This window comes from Spea bombifrons, chromosome 6, assembly GCF_027358695.1.
Source record: "Spea bombifrons isolate aSpeBom1 chromosome 6, aSpeBom1.2.pri, whole genome shotgun sequence".
NCBI classification, from domain to species: domain Eukaryota; kingdom Metazoa; phylum Chordata; class Amphibia; order Anura; family Pelobatidae; genus Spea; species Spea bombifrons.
Window position 1 is genome coordinate 11768651 of NC_071092.1, and position 14725 is coordinate 11783375.

At 42.8% G+C, this 14725-nt stretch overlaps 1 protein-coding gene across 3 annotated transcripts; it reads right to left on the reverse strand.

Moving 5' to 3' along the window:
• Window positions 1-163: 163 nt before the first annotated feature.
• On the reverse strand, window positions 164-13731 carry IP6K1 (inositol hexakisphosphate kinase 1). Of its 3 annotated transcripts, none has more exons than XM_053469220.1 (6): window positions 13591-13731; window positions 2947-3288; window positions 2224-2443; window positions 1818-1999; window positions 1464-1639; window positions 164-806 (listed from the first exon to the last, which is right to left on the reverse strand). In XM_053469220.1, the coding sequence occupies exons 2-6, from the start codon at window positions 3167-3169 to the stop codon at window positions 369-371; spliced, it is 1239 nt and encodes a 412-aa protein (XP_053325195.1). In that variant the 5' UTR covers window positions 3170-3288; window positions 13591-13731; the 3' UTR covers window positions 164-368. The 3 variants fall into 3 exon arrangements, with proteins under 3 accessions (XP_053325195.1, XP_053325194.1, XP_053325196.1); XM_053469219.1 differs by lacking the exon at window positions 13591-13731 and adding an exon at window positions 13410-13554; XM_053469221.1 differs by lacking the exon at window positions 13591-13731 and having other exon boundaries at window positions 2924-3055.
• Between the last annotated feature and the right edge of the window lie 994 nt (window positions 13732-14725).

The following is a 14725-nucleotide window of genomic DNA, read 5'->3' on the forward strand; positions in this document are numbered from 1 at the left end:
TGCACCTAACTATGCAAGCACTGATTATACTATACTATGGGACAGGACAGCATTCTGCCTTCAATCATTTTCAGCTAGGAGGCAACTGAAGGAGATGTGCATCCATAGGAAGGAACCAGACAAGTTCGAGTGAAGAAAATACGAATACAGCTCAGAGTAAAAAGAGAACATAATTTGGTTTATACTGTGAAAAAAAGTGCAAAGAGATATGTAATTCCACTGTGGCACTCTTATTATTGTGCGTTTCACATGTCCATGAAATCCCTCTCTGAGCCCTTATGCCACCGTGACAATATCCATTCAAAGGAAAAGGACAGTGGGAGCCATGGAGGAGCTTAGATGTCAGGACAGGTAGTTCTCTACCCAGATTACTGGTTCTCATCTCGAATTTGCTCCAAGATGCTTATCAGGCTACGTAGGCCTAACACGTAACCATTGTCTGGTCCATCATGCACTGTAGGGTCATCACGGAAGCCTTTATAGGTGCTGTGGGCGAAGTCTATCATGCGTACATCAACCATGGGTACTGATTCTAGGTCCTTGGGGTTAATGGCCCCTCCCCTTGAGCAGTCCACCCCATCATAGATTATCAGGAGGGAGCTTGAGTAGAAGCGGTAAGAAGCCTGGATCTCCAGCACAGACAGAAGGCGTCTTAGTTTGCTCAGAATAGGCTCGAGTAGGTCTTGGCGCAAATGTATACCGTTGTGAAGATACTGGTACAGAGCCTTTCTGAAACCCTCAGCACTCAGTCCACGGCCGTAGTACTTGTTCAGACACAGGTAGTGTCCGGTGTCTTTTTGGAAGACCTAGCAGGAAATCAAAAGAACCAACATAATTAATTGCAAATAAAAATTCCTATTAAATTGTTGAATATATAAATTTAAAAAGGCAGTGTTTCTATGAATTGGTAATTCCCCTCCACTAGGGGGCGCAAGCAGCGGAAGCAGTATATATCATTTTTTACAATGAGTTTCATAGCATGATGCTATTGTGTATACAGTGAATCACTAAGTTAAAATTATAACTATAACTCTTGAGATAAACTGACCCTGTCAGCCTGGCTCCTTCTCTACCCTTTCTACTGATGAGAGACCTTGCTGGTAAATCAAAGAAAAAGCCCCCCCCCCAAAGCTATTCCCACAAAGTTGGGAGCATAGCATTGTCCAAAATGTCTTGATATGGTGAAGGGGACGTTTCTGTTTTGTTTTAAATATTTAATACACAGAATTATAGGTTGCATGGAGCATCAAAATATAGCCCTTACTTGCCCAGTGCAATGTATAAACCAAATAAAATGCCAAAGCCCTGGTATTTTATGAAGGGTCTGAACTGATTTTGTGGCTTTTGCACCTTCAGGTCTGGAGGTACCTGCAGATGTGCAATGTGTTCCTGAGGATACTGAAACCACTCAGTCAGTGATAGGGAACACCAGGGCCAGGCTTGGATGTCTCTGTGGCCGGTACCTGCATGCCGCACACCCTCACGCCCAGCGTGGCGGATGTGCTCTGCTCACACTTCTTCATCTGCCGTGCTGCCTTTTCCTCAGAAGCATCATCACCATGTTGTCTTGTGCCCATTTTAAGGTCCAGAACACACGGGAACTTGAAATGGTGGACCACATTTTCCAAGAGAAGGAACTCTGGTGGGGGTGAAGTTAAGGATGCATGCTTCTTGGTATAAATGACACATAATACGTACAAATACGCTGTACATTTTAAATCATTTTGCAGCTTAATACAAAATCACGGCGTTTTATGCTCGGAAATCATAATTAAACCATTTGTCCTAACACATTTAAACCTTTTGAAGAAAGATACTGTAGAGTTTCCTCTCTTTGGACTCTGAGCGCATGCGGTTGAGTTGCTGTTTGTGGCAGCGAAGGCTCCAGGGGTTGTAGCTAATCTGCTCTGAGCTTATTCCACTGTTGCCATCCAGCATCTGAAAGGGAACTTCTGACTGCATCAGCAGCTCCAGCTGCGGGCTCTTCATCTCCTGGACACTGTAGAGAAAAGGCTATGTAAGCATCCATTCTCACATAACAAATCTGACCAAAGATACAACACTGTAAAGAAAGTCAACAGTTCTATAGCATATAGATCTGTGAAATGTAGGCTTCAGAACGAGTGACTGCTTTAAAAAGCACATCTGGTGATCGTATGCAAATAATATCTACCTAGTAAGAGGTAGTAAAGGCAACACTGCAGGTTAAATGACATTGCATACCTCTCAGAGTCCTCCCCAGTCAAGAATGGCTGCTCCTCCTTATGTTCACTGCTGGCTGGAACACTATTAGCGCGATGAAGTCCACGGCGGGAGTGCTTGCGTCTTGGGTGGTCCCTCTCAGGGGTTTCTTCTTGATCCATGTTTTCACTCTCCACAAAGGGATATGCCACAAGGTTAATGTAACCATCACTGTCACCTTCAAAGCAGACAGATACTACACCTGCAAAACACAAGGAATTGTGTTATTTTATGCTTACATTTTCAAACATGTCAACCGCCTGCAAACACACTCGCTATCTGGAAATCCGCTCAACTAGCTAGTCACAAAGAGCCTAGCAGTCTAGCGACAAACGCGGATTATCCTTGGGGTTTGTCTTCCAAAAAGTGAGCTTTATGTAAACAGCGGTGAGATTAACCCCTGGAAAATTGCTCCTGGGAGAAAAGACAAGAAGGCCCTACATAACACATATGTAATGCAGAAATTCTATTAAAAAACACACCTGGCTACCTCAACCCTTCTTGAAGAGAAACCAAGGATCGTCCTTCATAATATATAGTTATGTTGGCAAGCAAAATGTACATGTATGTACGCACACACGCAAACATTTATGCACTCATGCTCAGCTCAAATGAATAGAAACAGCACCAAAATAAGAGAAGAAGACATTAGAACAAAAAATGTATGCGGCCTTAAGGGTACCAGTTTCCAGGTGGGTCCTTCACCTTTGTACTCAGGGGCAAATTCTTTCATCTCTGGTGGAAGAGATTCATAGAAGCGTTGTTCCCGGGCAATAAGAGGCTTGCAGACTGTGTGGTCATCATAGCGCATCATGCTGCTATGACCTCCCACCTGATGAATGAATGGTTCCAGCAGGACACCCCGGCCCCTGTGACACACGGTGCTCTTGCCGCACTGTCCCACCTCCATGGTTTGACAAACACACATTGCGTTGGACGCCTGACGCTCGGCGAGATCATGGGGAGGGGCACGGGGGCCTGACAGCAGTAACGAAGAGCAAAAGTCTGTGGACGGCAGGTCTCTTAATAGCGAGTCACTCCACGGCCCTGTAAAGACAACAACATGATTTCATGACAATGCGTGTGAATTAGAAGGTCCAAACATTCTATACTTCAACTGCCCATTTACTATGATTGATTTATTTTTCTATACCAAGACTATTTATTAATAAGGGAATAAAGGTTGGTCATGGTATAGGGATAACAATAATCCGAAGTTAGGACGTTTTAGTAAGTGGTGGTGTTATTAGTTTCTTTTAGTAAGATTATTTGGTGGGGGTCTGATTAGTAGATTATATTCTACTAAAATTTGTGTAAATTGGACATGGACATTGCTGGGCTTGGGGGGAGGTTGCTGAATGCAAATTGCGAGGGGTTTATGTACGTTCACATTCCCAGAAAAAAAAAATTGAGGAAATTGCTATTTCATGGGTTAAATTAAAGGACCACCATACTACTACTAATGAGACACCGGCACAGTAAAACGGTCTAAAAATTCCAAATTTGAAAACCGAATCACATATTTCAACCGCACCCTTTAGCCACGCACACCCTACTTATAGCCATTTACTGGAGCCACTCCTATTCATAGGCATCACGTGATAATATCATGTGAACCCGCTAACCAAAGACGTTCTAGGTATTGATAGGAGAGTGACCTAGGCCATGGATCACTCTCTTTTCGCTAACCTATTCTACATAGATGAACGTGGCGTTGGGAACATAATACGCGTGCTTTTTGTTTAAAAGGCTACTGATCACATGAAGCCATTTATAAATGAAGAAGTGGATACCAAGCCAAGGTCAGGTAGACCAAGAAAGATTGGCCACAATTTCCAAACGAATTGTTCGAAATACAAAGAAAAAGGCAAAGGTAACCTTAAGGGAAATACAGGCTGTTCTGGAAAAAGATTGTGTGGTTGCACGATACTTGAACAAAAATGAGCTGTCTGGTCAAGTTGCCAGAAAGAAGCCTTTGATGCTCCATTTCCACAAAAAAGCCCAGTTACAATATGCCCAACAACACCTTGATATGCCTCACAGCTTCTGGCACACTGTAATTTGGAGTGACGAGATCAAAATAGAGCTTTATGGTCACAACCAAAAGCGCTATGTTTGGAGAGGGGTCAACAAGGCTTATAGCGAAAAGAATACCATCCCCACTGTGAAGCATGGTGATGTTTTGGGTGTGTGAGCTCTATAAAGGCACAGGGAATCTTGTGACAATTGATGGCAAAATTAATGCTGCATGTTTCATTAAAATACTGGAAGACAATTTGCATTCTTCCTCACGAAAGCTGCGCATGGGACACTCTTAGACTTTCCAGCAAGACAATGACCCTAAGCACAAGGCCAAGTTGACCCTCCAGTGGTTACGCCAGAAAAGGGTTAAGGTTCTGGAGGGGCCATCACAGTTTCCTGACCTTGATACCATCAAGCCAGTCTGGGGAGATCTGAAAACTTGCAGTTCATGCAAGACGACCAAAGACTTTGCATGACCTGGAGGCATTTTGCCGTGACTAATGGGTAGCTATCCCACCTGCAAGAATTTGGGGGCTCATGGACAACTATAACAAAAGATTGCACGCTGTCATTGATGCTAAAGGGGCAACACACAGTATAAAGAACTAAGGGTATTCAGTCTTTTTTTTTTTTTTCTTTGTTGTCAGGTTTTGTTTTATGATTGTGCCATTCTGTTATAACCTACAGTTGAATATGAATCCCATAAGAAATAAAAGAAATGAGTTTTGCCTGCTCACTCATGTTTTCTTTAAACACGGTACATACATTACCAATTCTTCAAGCTATGCAAACTTTTCAGCACAACTGTAAACGCATGTTTCTCTAGTATATAATTTCTGTAGATGACAGGACAATATTCTAGCATACTACAGAAGGTGCCATTATCTGATAGAGCTTACTTGGAATTCAAAAAGTTATTTCTCAGCAAGCACTAAAAGATTGTCAGTGAATTGTCCCCATGATGTACCATTAAGTTTTCCGTAAAGAAATGGAACATACCTATGGAAATATTACACCATTATTATGCTACGATCTACAGGCAGTTAATGCAGTCAAGTTTTCATGTATACTAGAGAATCTCTCAAATTACATATTTAAGAGGGATGCACCAATATATCTGTGGCCGCAATATATCGACCGAAAAGGGCATTATCGGCAAAATGCGGAAATAAAAACAAAACAGCCAAAAATAATTCGCGCTGGGGCCAGGCTGCTTGTACAGGCCGAGAGAACGGGAACCCAGCAGAGTCACGTGAATGCATGTCACATGACTCTGCTCACTTCCTTCTACCCCTGGGGGCGGGACAAGTAAGTTGCAGAGTGAAGATGCTGGGCCCCTGCAGAAGTCTGCGAGTGACAGATCTGCAGTTCAGGTAAGGGGCAGGGGAGGGTTTATGAGCAAGTATGCATGAAATGAATGTTTGTGAATGAGCGTGTGTGTGTGTGTGTGTGTAATAGCATGGATGTGTAAGTGGGGGGTAGCATGGCATAGGGAGGCTGTAACACACTCCTATCATGCCCAGGTAATCAGTACATGCTGGAATCTGGGTATGCCTGGGCATGATAGGAGTGTGATTGCTGTTTATATATTACAATATGCCCCTTGTCTGATATTCTGCACTGCTGGACCTCTCTCACGCCGATCATATGTATTGAACTAATTCATCTGGTGAAAATCTGAAACAATACCGTATTTGCCGGTATTTGAATATTAATTTAGGAAAAAAAGAAAAAGCCTGAATATAAAAGGATTACCCTATAGGAAAAGTTTTACTAGTAAATATTAATTCACATGTAAACTATTTTTTCATGATAGACTGAGAAAAATGCATTTCTTGTTTTTATTTGCCATGCTGCCCCCCAGTTATGCACATCTGCCCCCTACATATGCCTTATACCCCCCTATATGCCACTTTGCCGCCCCCCAATTTACCATTGCATGCCCAGACATAATCTAGTGCTTGCTTCATTTGTTTGATGCGTTAGACAATCAAGCATGCAATGCTCAAAAACCCACAAAAGAGTTAAAGCATGGAGGAGTGGGCCAAATGTCTCCATCGCGCTGTGAAAGACTGATCAATAGTTACAGGAAATATTTTATTACAGTTATTGCTACCCAAAGTGGTGTAGACCGATTACTTTGTATACGAAGCAGCACAGGGTATTGCATATTTAACCCCTTTGTGGCAAAGGATGTACTATTAAGTCCTGTAAAGCATGGTGTAGATGAATAAGGACATAATAGTAATTCCTATGGTTTTTGCACTGGTTGGGGACGTTTCCCGCTGGTACACGGGAGATCAGGCTGTCATTAAACAGCCTGGGGTCTCCCTGTCAGTAGAAGCATCGCTAGCTTTGCACTGACTGATCCTGTGTAAAAACACTTGAAGCAGTCACCAATTACACCAGAATAACAGAGAATGCCCGAACATAAAAAGGTTCCCAGAGGGTCTATCCGGTGGCAACTATTTTTGTTTTACTGTTTTTGACATATTATTCATACTAAATGACAGACTATACATAAAAAGGGATATAAACAGAAAGCACTATCGGTCCATGGGGGGGAAAAATACTTCTTATGTAGAATTCAATATACAGGTAGACATTTCTAGGAACAGCATATAATTAACCATAGAGTTTTATACAAAAATACCAAAAAATGATAAACATTTGTGGGATCATTGGCTCCTGCAGTTTCTTAAATTCTGCTTCATTATTTGTTTGAAAGGCTCTATCCATAATATACCATAAACTTCTCAAGCTCACAGCTTCTACTGCCCTGTACATCCTACCACACTAAAGGATAAAACATTACTACCTTTCTGCGTCTGGTGCATCCTGACCACACGTCCAACAGGTTGACAATTAAGAAAATCACATCCCATTTACTCTCCTGGGCTAATGAATTCTGGTATGTGGCCACACAAGGCAGTAAACGTTGCATAAGAACAGACTGAACCTGTCGCTGCATTTCTTGTTCTTGTAGCTCATTTACATATAACCAGCAGCACCTACATTATGCTCTGCAGGATCAGCTTTCCGCTTATCAGATTCCATATTAAGTTCCCAAACCTTCCACCAGTGAACCCTGAGAACAAGAAAACCTGAAACCCTTCGGGGATGGTGTGGCAGGGACTGATGTTCTTGTGTTTTATTCAGTTAGCCCTATTCTGGCACCAACCTCATCTTTCTTGAACCCTGCTGAACCACGTTCTCGAGGTATCAGCAGCTGAATCAGAACAGGAACAACGTGTCCAAATGTAAAAGAATGCTAACATTTCAAAAAGGAACAGAAATATTAATAAAGGTTTCCAACATATAGGTTTCACTTTTAAAATTACATAGCTCATCAATAAGAGATGGAACTATACGACTTTCATCCTTCCATGGCCACAGGCTTTTTATACTATTATACTATACTATTTATACTATTTTTAACCACGATTCCATTTTTTCCATGTTTCGGGTACCTAGAGACATTCTTTACGTATTAATGTAAGGTTTTCATTTAAAACCGTAATAATATCTATTAGCCTTCAGGTAGCACTTTAACACTTCAGCGTGGTCTGTATAGACCTTTCAGTATCTCTAAAACTGAACCCGGTGTGGTAAAAGCGCCGTCTATTATTTCATTTGTTACTATTTTGATGCCGCTTTTTAAAGTTATTTACGTGGCGCAGTGTACATTCTTCTTTTGACTCAGATGATTGCATCTGGCATGGCTGGCTCCAGACGACAAATTTTGATGTGCGTAAACCTTCAGATGTAATAATAAATTGAACAGTCTGTACTTCATATGCTGGACAGTTAAAAGGGATACTCAAGAATCTTAATGAGAGTTGGCTTTAGATTTCTGTGTTGCCCCCCCTTTTTAATGCATTGGGACATTCTGCAGATAGTACAGGAGATGTATTTGCCCGAACACATCTCCTTGCATGTGATCCAATTACCTCCAGTCACCAACCATGCTGACCCTACGAACACTATAGGCGGGGGTCTATTGAGAACCCTATGTGGTTATAGCGCCACAAGAAGAAGTATGCGCCCTGGTAACTCCTGGATGCCGGAAAAGCTATAGAGCATCAAGAGAAGCTATTTACATCCATTTTTTATAATATAATATATTGGTTGCCATAAAGTCTAGCTCCATTGCACAGTGAAACCTCAGGTGTAACATACACAATTAGTTTGGAAACAAATGTTCTTTGTTATTTTGCCCTGGGTATGATGGGCACCCCCTCTCAATGGGAAGAAAATGTATTTACATGAAAGGTTTTGCAAGATCACCGACTTACAAAGGCACCAGCCTCTAAATGGGCATATTTAGTAATCAGCAAACATTTCTACGAATCCATTTTTAGAAATGAAGGAGGTGGAGGGGTTGGCATTCTTCCCCTAAAATCCACACATGCTTTCAGAGTTCCATCATCTACAGACACGTGATAATGAAGCTGAGAAAGCTACAGACCCGGCCTCCCCAAAACATTCCATTGGGAGCTTTGTGGGAATACTTACCTGCTAACATCATTAACCCTACTAAAAAGCCATAGGCTCAAGGCCGCTCATAAGGTTTATGAAGACATAAATCACTTACTGTACTCTTCGAAAACATCAAAATTATCCTCATGTGACCTCCAACAATCAACTGAATGACTTTGGTGACAGATCTACTCATCTCCAACTTTAAGACTGACCCTGCCAGGACTGATCTCCCCAAGTCACATAAATCATATATGAAATATGATAACCAAATCAATTGTAAGATCAGTTCCAACTTGTTGGTAGACAATGGGGTTTATTCACTAAACTGTGAGTCAACCAAAAGGTGACAGAATTGGCATGACATGTTTGTTAGTATTTTAGATACCTGGTCAAGAAATGTTTCAAAATAACCCCTGTACAGCTGATTAATGAGTCGCATCTAACCTTCTTCCCCTTCTGATTACTGTAATTATAGAACAAGTTATTTAAAGCATACAAAACCAGCCTAGTCAAGAATACGAGACAAAAAAAGCAATTTCAAGGTATGTGAAACAGGCAATTTCAGGACATCGCTCATATAAAAAAAACTTAGCAGCAGGTTAAAAAGAAATTTGAATACAGTACTAAAGTACTCATAGGTGGCACTGTCTTTTTAAGCGACAGATGATGGCGAGACTCAACACATGGAAAAAACGTGGGCAACACCAAAAAGGTTACATCTCCCAACTGACTAAGGTCCATGGGAAAAGGGACTTCATTAGCAATGTCATTATCAAACTCATAGTGGTGTTTCAGTTATTAAATGCAGGGTTTTAGTTTCCTTTGGTGTTGCCCTTGGCCTAACCTAACCCTCCATGCTGCTGTGCTTACTGCTGAGCACTGGTATATGACATCACATCTTGGTGGCCCACTTTTTAAGGACGTGCAGCCCTGGGAGGAAATCAACTATGGAAGCTGTGCAGCACAGCACAGTCCACCACAGTATTAGTGGGCCGGTTCGGGAGATAAAGCGATTTATCCAGTTAAGCAGCTGCACTACAGGAAGACTGATAACCCACATCACACGCCAACACCCCCCCCCGGGCCAGAATACGGCGCATGTCTGTTCACAATGGAGACCTCCAGATCTTAAGAAATGTGAAACAAAACCAATTTTACCACTAAATTACTTTACACAACACTCAAACATTTAGATGTAGCGTTTGACTTCTCCTTTAACATCGATGCACCATTCAGTGGGAACGCAATGCAAGACTACCCCATGAAAATGTAAGCCCCCTTAGTACATTTGATGACTTCTTTCAACGAAGAAGGGCTAGATGACACTTGTACGAAAAGAAACGACATTTTCCTTATAATGCAGCTGGCACAATACCCCAATCTGGAAATCTGGAATTCAGACCCAGGCTTTAAGTGACAAAAAAAAAACTAAATGCAAGGGATGTGTTACTGCTAGAAGAATACAAGACAGTGCCCTTGAATCAGGTAGGACCGTCAAACTATTTTAGAAGGATTACATTAGAGACAGCAATTGCCATGACCTCCATGTAGATATTTATAATAACACTTGTGTGTACACAGACTGGCACCACAAAACACGCTCAACATAACACCTCTTACAGAAACAAAATCTGACATAGAACAGAGCACATGCCGGAGTCCTCAAGTCACAGACCAAGAATAGAGCCAGTGTGATAAAAGAAGACACTGCTTGCCTATCCCCCCACAGCAAATCCACGAAACACAACAATAACCAAAGTACTGATTCGTTTAAGATTGTCAGAGATGGGAAAAAAGCAACACGTGGGTCAATTTGTATAGAGAACACATGAACAATATATACGCAAACGCTCAAACTACAGCTGATGAGTCTTCGAGAAAGAATTTGCAACTACCCTTTCATTTGACAGATCTTTGGCTTCCATCGCCAAATACTACAGCACACTGCGGCGTTACTGCCTGCCATAACAAGCAGTCAAAGAACCAAATCTCATTCTGACAACCAAGGAAGCAGTGCTGGAATATTCAGTGTCCACATCACAGGCTTTTGTTAGCTGAAGTGTAAGAAAAACGCGTGTGTTATTTAGTTCCTATTCCCCTCAGCGTAAGTTACCGGCGGCACAGCCAGTATTCACTATAGCTGTGTGTTGAGAGTCCAAGTTGGACTTTGGTCACTAAAAAAGCAGTAGTTGTCTGAGCTGATTCCAGAGAAGCCGTACATGCGATCTGCTAATTTTGTGGTTTGTATACGGTCGTTTGACACAATTTGTACATTATAGATTAAATTGCGTGCTGCATTAAGTGTGATGTAATCAGGTTAAATTAAGATTTAATCATTTTTTGATGACAGATATACACATTCCATACAACCATACAGGTATGGTGGGAATTGCCCTTTCCGTTCTCAGAAGCTGCACGATTATCTCTCACATACTTTTAAGATGCTGGTCGGTTCTGGCAGCTTTTGCAAAGGGAAGGAGAGAAGTTCAGGAAAGAGATTAGATCATTCTGGCTTATCAGCCTCCAAGAGATGAACGTTGAATCATTCAAAAACTTTTACACCAACTGCCCTACAAAATAGTAGACGCTAGACGTCGCTTTAACTGGAAAATAGATATTCCAAAAAGCTGTGACGGCAACAATTCCCATTTAAAAAAGGGGCTTACGGCAAAACCGTAAGAAAGCATTCTCCCGGAATCATTGTCTAAAGCGGCAATAAAAGGTTTTAATTGTCAAACCAAGGAAGTGCCGTTTTACAGGAAAGGGATGTGGGTTCATGAGACGACCCATCAGGCACACAATACAAAAAACACAAGAGATTTAAATCTCCAGCGGCTGGTAAAAAGCAATCCAAAATATTAATTAACCTCACGTTATGCGAAAGCATTTATACAGGGATAAAACCCTTCTGCTAAGGAAAGAGTTAAGGAGAGAAGCGGCACAAAAGCAGGGGGAAAAAAGGAACCCAAATAAGGACATTTGAAAAGAAAGTCATGTAATTATTACATGTTCAGGTGCAAATAACGGGGTGAAAGGAGCGATTGCTTCCCAGGTACCCAAGGAAAGGAGGCTTCAGACGCTTGCCTTGGGCAGAGGAGACAGTGTAAGCACACACTGCTTGCCATCCCTCCTCCATGATGTAGGACACCAAGACTGGATGAAAAAAAAGAAATATAACCCTCAACATGCAGATCTTGAGCCTATTATCTGCACATAAATCCCATGTCATTGTGTCCAAACATGTCTGTTCTTTTTCAGTAACAACTGAAGCCCCCAAGTCTCTGATTTCTGCGGAGTGCTTCTGCATACAATACTCCGCAGACCTGGTAGGACTTGCCCGATCCCCAGCCCGACGCTCTAACCTGTTTGGCAGGCCAGTGTGCCAATTGCATTAAGCTGCAGCGCGTTTCAATCCTGAACTTGGGCTCTAGGGCAGAACGCACAACAATCGTGTCTGGGCGGCTGTGCGAGACACCGAACCAAGCGGCACTGCATCACTGGAGCCAAGAAGAAGTCGTTGGGAAATAAAGTGCTTGTTTAGTGGAAAGATTTCAACTCTTGAAAATAAAAGTATGGCTGCCAAGCGGGCACAACCACAATCCTTCGTGCCACAGATCAGGGAGGAGGCAGGAAGGCGTAGCACGCCAGTTAGAATTACATGTCATTTAACCGCTCTGGACGTTCTTCATCTACATCTGTAGAAAGCAGAGAAGTGAAGAGTAATAAAACCAGACGCACAAGATCTACTGGATCCTTTAAAAATGCAGTTTAGCTTCTGAACCCACGGGAGAACCGTTACGCCACCATTTGCCTTCTGTTTCACCGTGAGGATTTGCAGGACCAACGCAGCTTTTATAATACTTACTTTTTCACAATTAAAACCCGCTTTTATTCTTTAACTCCCCTTAATTTGGCATTTACTGTATATCCGCAATATTTCAGTTACATAGGTCTGCATTACGTGATGTCATAGGTATGGCAGACATACCCGTACTTATAGAATCACATCATCCAACCTTTACAGCCAGCTCATTAGACATCCCAGGTAGTCACTCCTATTGAGCCACCATATCTGGGCCCAACTCCTTTCATTCTCCTGACACCTTAACAAACTTTATTTACAACAACCAAATATGGTTTATTTAGGGTCGCCCTGACACCCAAAAACGCTTCAGTATTCCCACTTAGTCCCCACTGTTCGCTCCCCGACTACATCAGCCCTTAACTGCCCCTTTAGCATTTCCAGCTGGGCATTAATCCCACATTGCTTACCACATCATCAGATACAATTCAAGCATGTTACTAGCTCCATTCATTTAATAACTCCTCTCATGGTATCCCTTCTCATACAGCTTCCTTTTAAAAAGGTTTGCCCCTCGTGCAACACCCACCCACAACATCATCATCATCATCATCATCAGGACCACTTCCGGGGCAAAGGGACACATCCATAGTCATCAGCAGCTTCATTTCGCTAGTTCCTATGGAAACTGCTGCGAATTCAGCACATCGCCAAAAAACTGCACCCGTTCTCCCCCCATGCACACACATTTATAACACTGCCCAATATTCCAGACCCTTCAAAGCCAGTTTTTGGGGGCTAAATAAGGAGCAGTCACCGTGGAAACCAATAAAAATCTTACTGATGGTTGCTTCACATGTACCTCTTTGAAACATGACCTTTCCCTCGTTGTTAATAATCTCACGCCAGCCTGCATCTCCGTATGCGCCCGGTGTTGTCTTATGTGCACAGCCGTTTATCGCGTCTAATCTTGCCTAGCAATATATGATGAAACCCCCCCCGTTTCTCGCGACCACATGTAAAGCTTTACATTCTGCCCTCACCGTTTTTCGATCCCTTTCTCCGCCTCCCCTGGCGTTGCTCCCGGCCGGGAAAAGGGGGGCGGCTACCCGCGATGGTCCCTCCCTGCCCCGGCTTCTTTCACCCGCTCTGGACCCGTTCAAATCAACAACAAGATGGCGACCAGCCGGGATGGAGGCGGCTCAGTCTCTAGCCGTCATGGCAACAAAGCCATATTGCCCGTCCCTTCGCGGTCCCTCCACGAACCGCGGGGCAGCACTCCTACGCCCCTCGGTTTTTCGCGTCTTGCTATTCGTTTTACCTGGTGTCCGTCAGCATGAAGGGAAACACCCACTGCCATTGCTGGCTCTTGCTGACAGATCCCCTGCGCCGGACTAGTATCACGTGATCCCCCCGTACGTTACGATTGGATAATACTTAGACTGCAGGAAATGTTGCCCGTAGCCGTCGGTTTGCTGCTGATTGCTGGTTTCCGTGAGGCCCCTAGCGGTCGTATGAAGATGACATTGGTTCAACAATACAATATGATGCTGCTTGTCATCCCCTTTTCAGTGTTTTTGCCGCTGTACCGATGTCTGGTCACCGAACGTATTGCGCACAGTCCTGGATCTCCAGAATTATATTAACATGTTGGCGAGTTTTCTTTATTAGAGGGCTTCTAAAATGATGACGCGCTTTCAGGATAAACATGGTCATAAAAGAGTAAAGGATCCTGAGTATAACTTGGTTAAAGAACAGAGAGGGGAGATGTGATGGAAACATTTCAACATGAGGAGGAGACATTGTAAAATAAGAGGTCATAGTTAAAAACTTGAGTCAGAGACTCAATTTTAAGGTAGTTTTTATTGAGAGGGTGGCAGTTAACTGGAACAGCCTCACAGCAGAAGTGGTAGAGGCTAATGCAGTAAGGGAATTTAAATATGCATGGGACAGGCAACCAGGCGGGCGGATCTGGGGGCTTGGTCTGTACAGATAATAGGGAGAAGCATGTATGCAGCATGCGTGTTAAATGACAAGCTAAAGGTCATGTCTACAAATGCTCGCAGTTTAAGGAATAGGATCCATGAACAAGTGACAATTGTGGCAACTGAGAATGTAGATTTAGTGGCCATTACTGAGGCATGGTATAGTGAGAAAAATGAATGGGACATATCCATA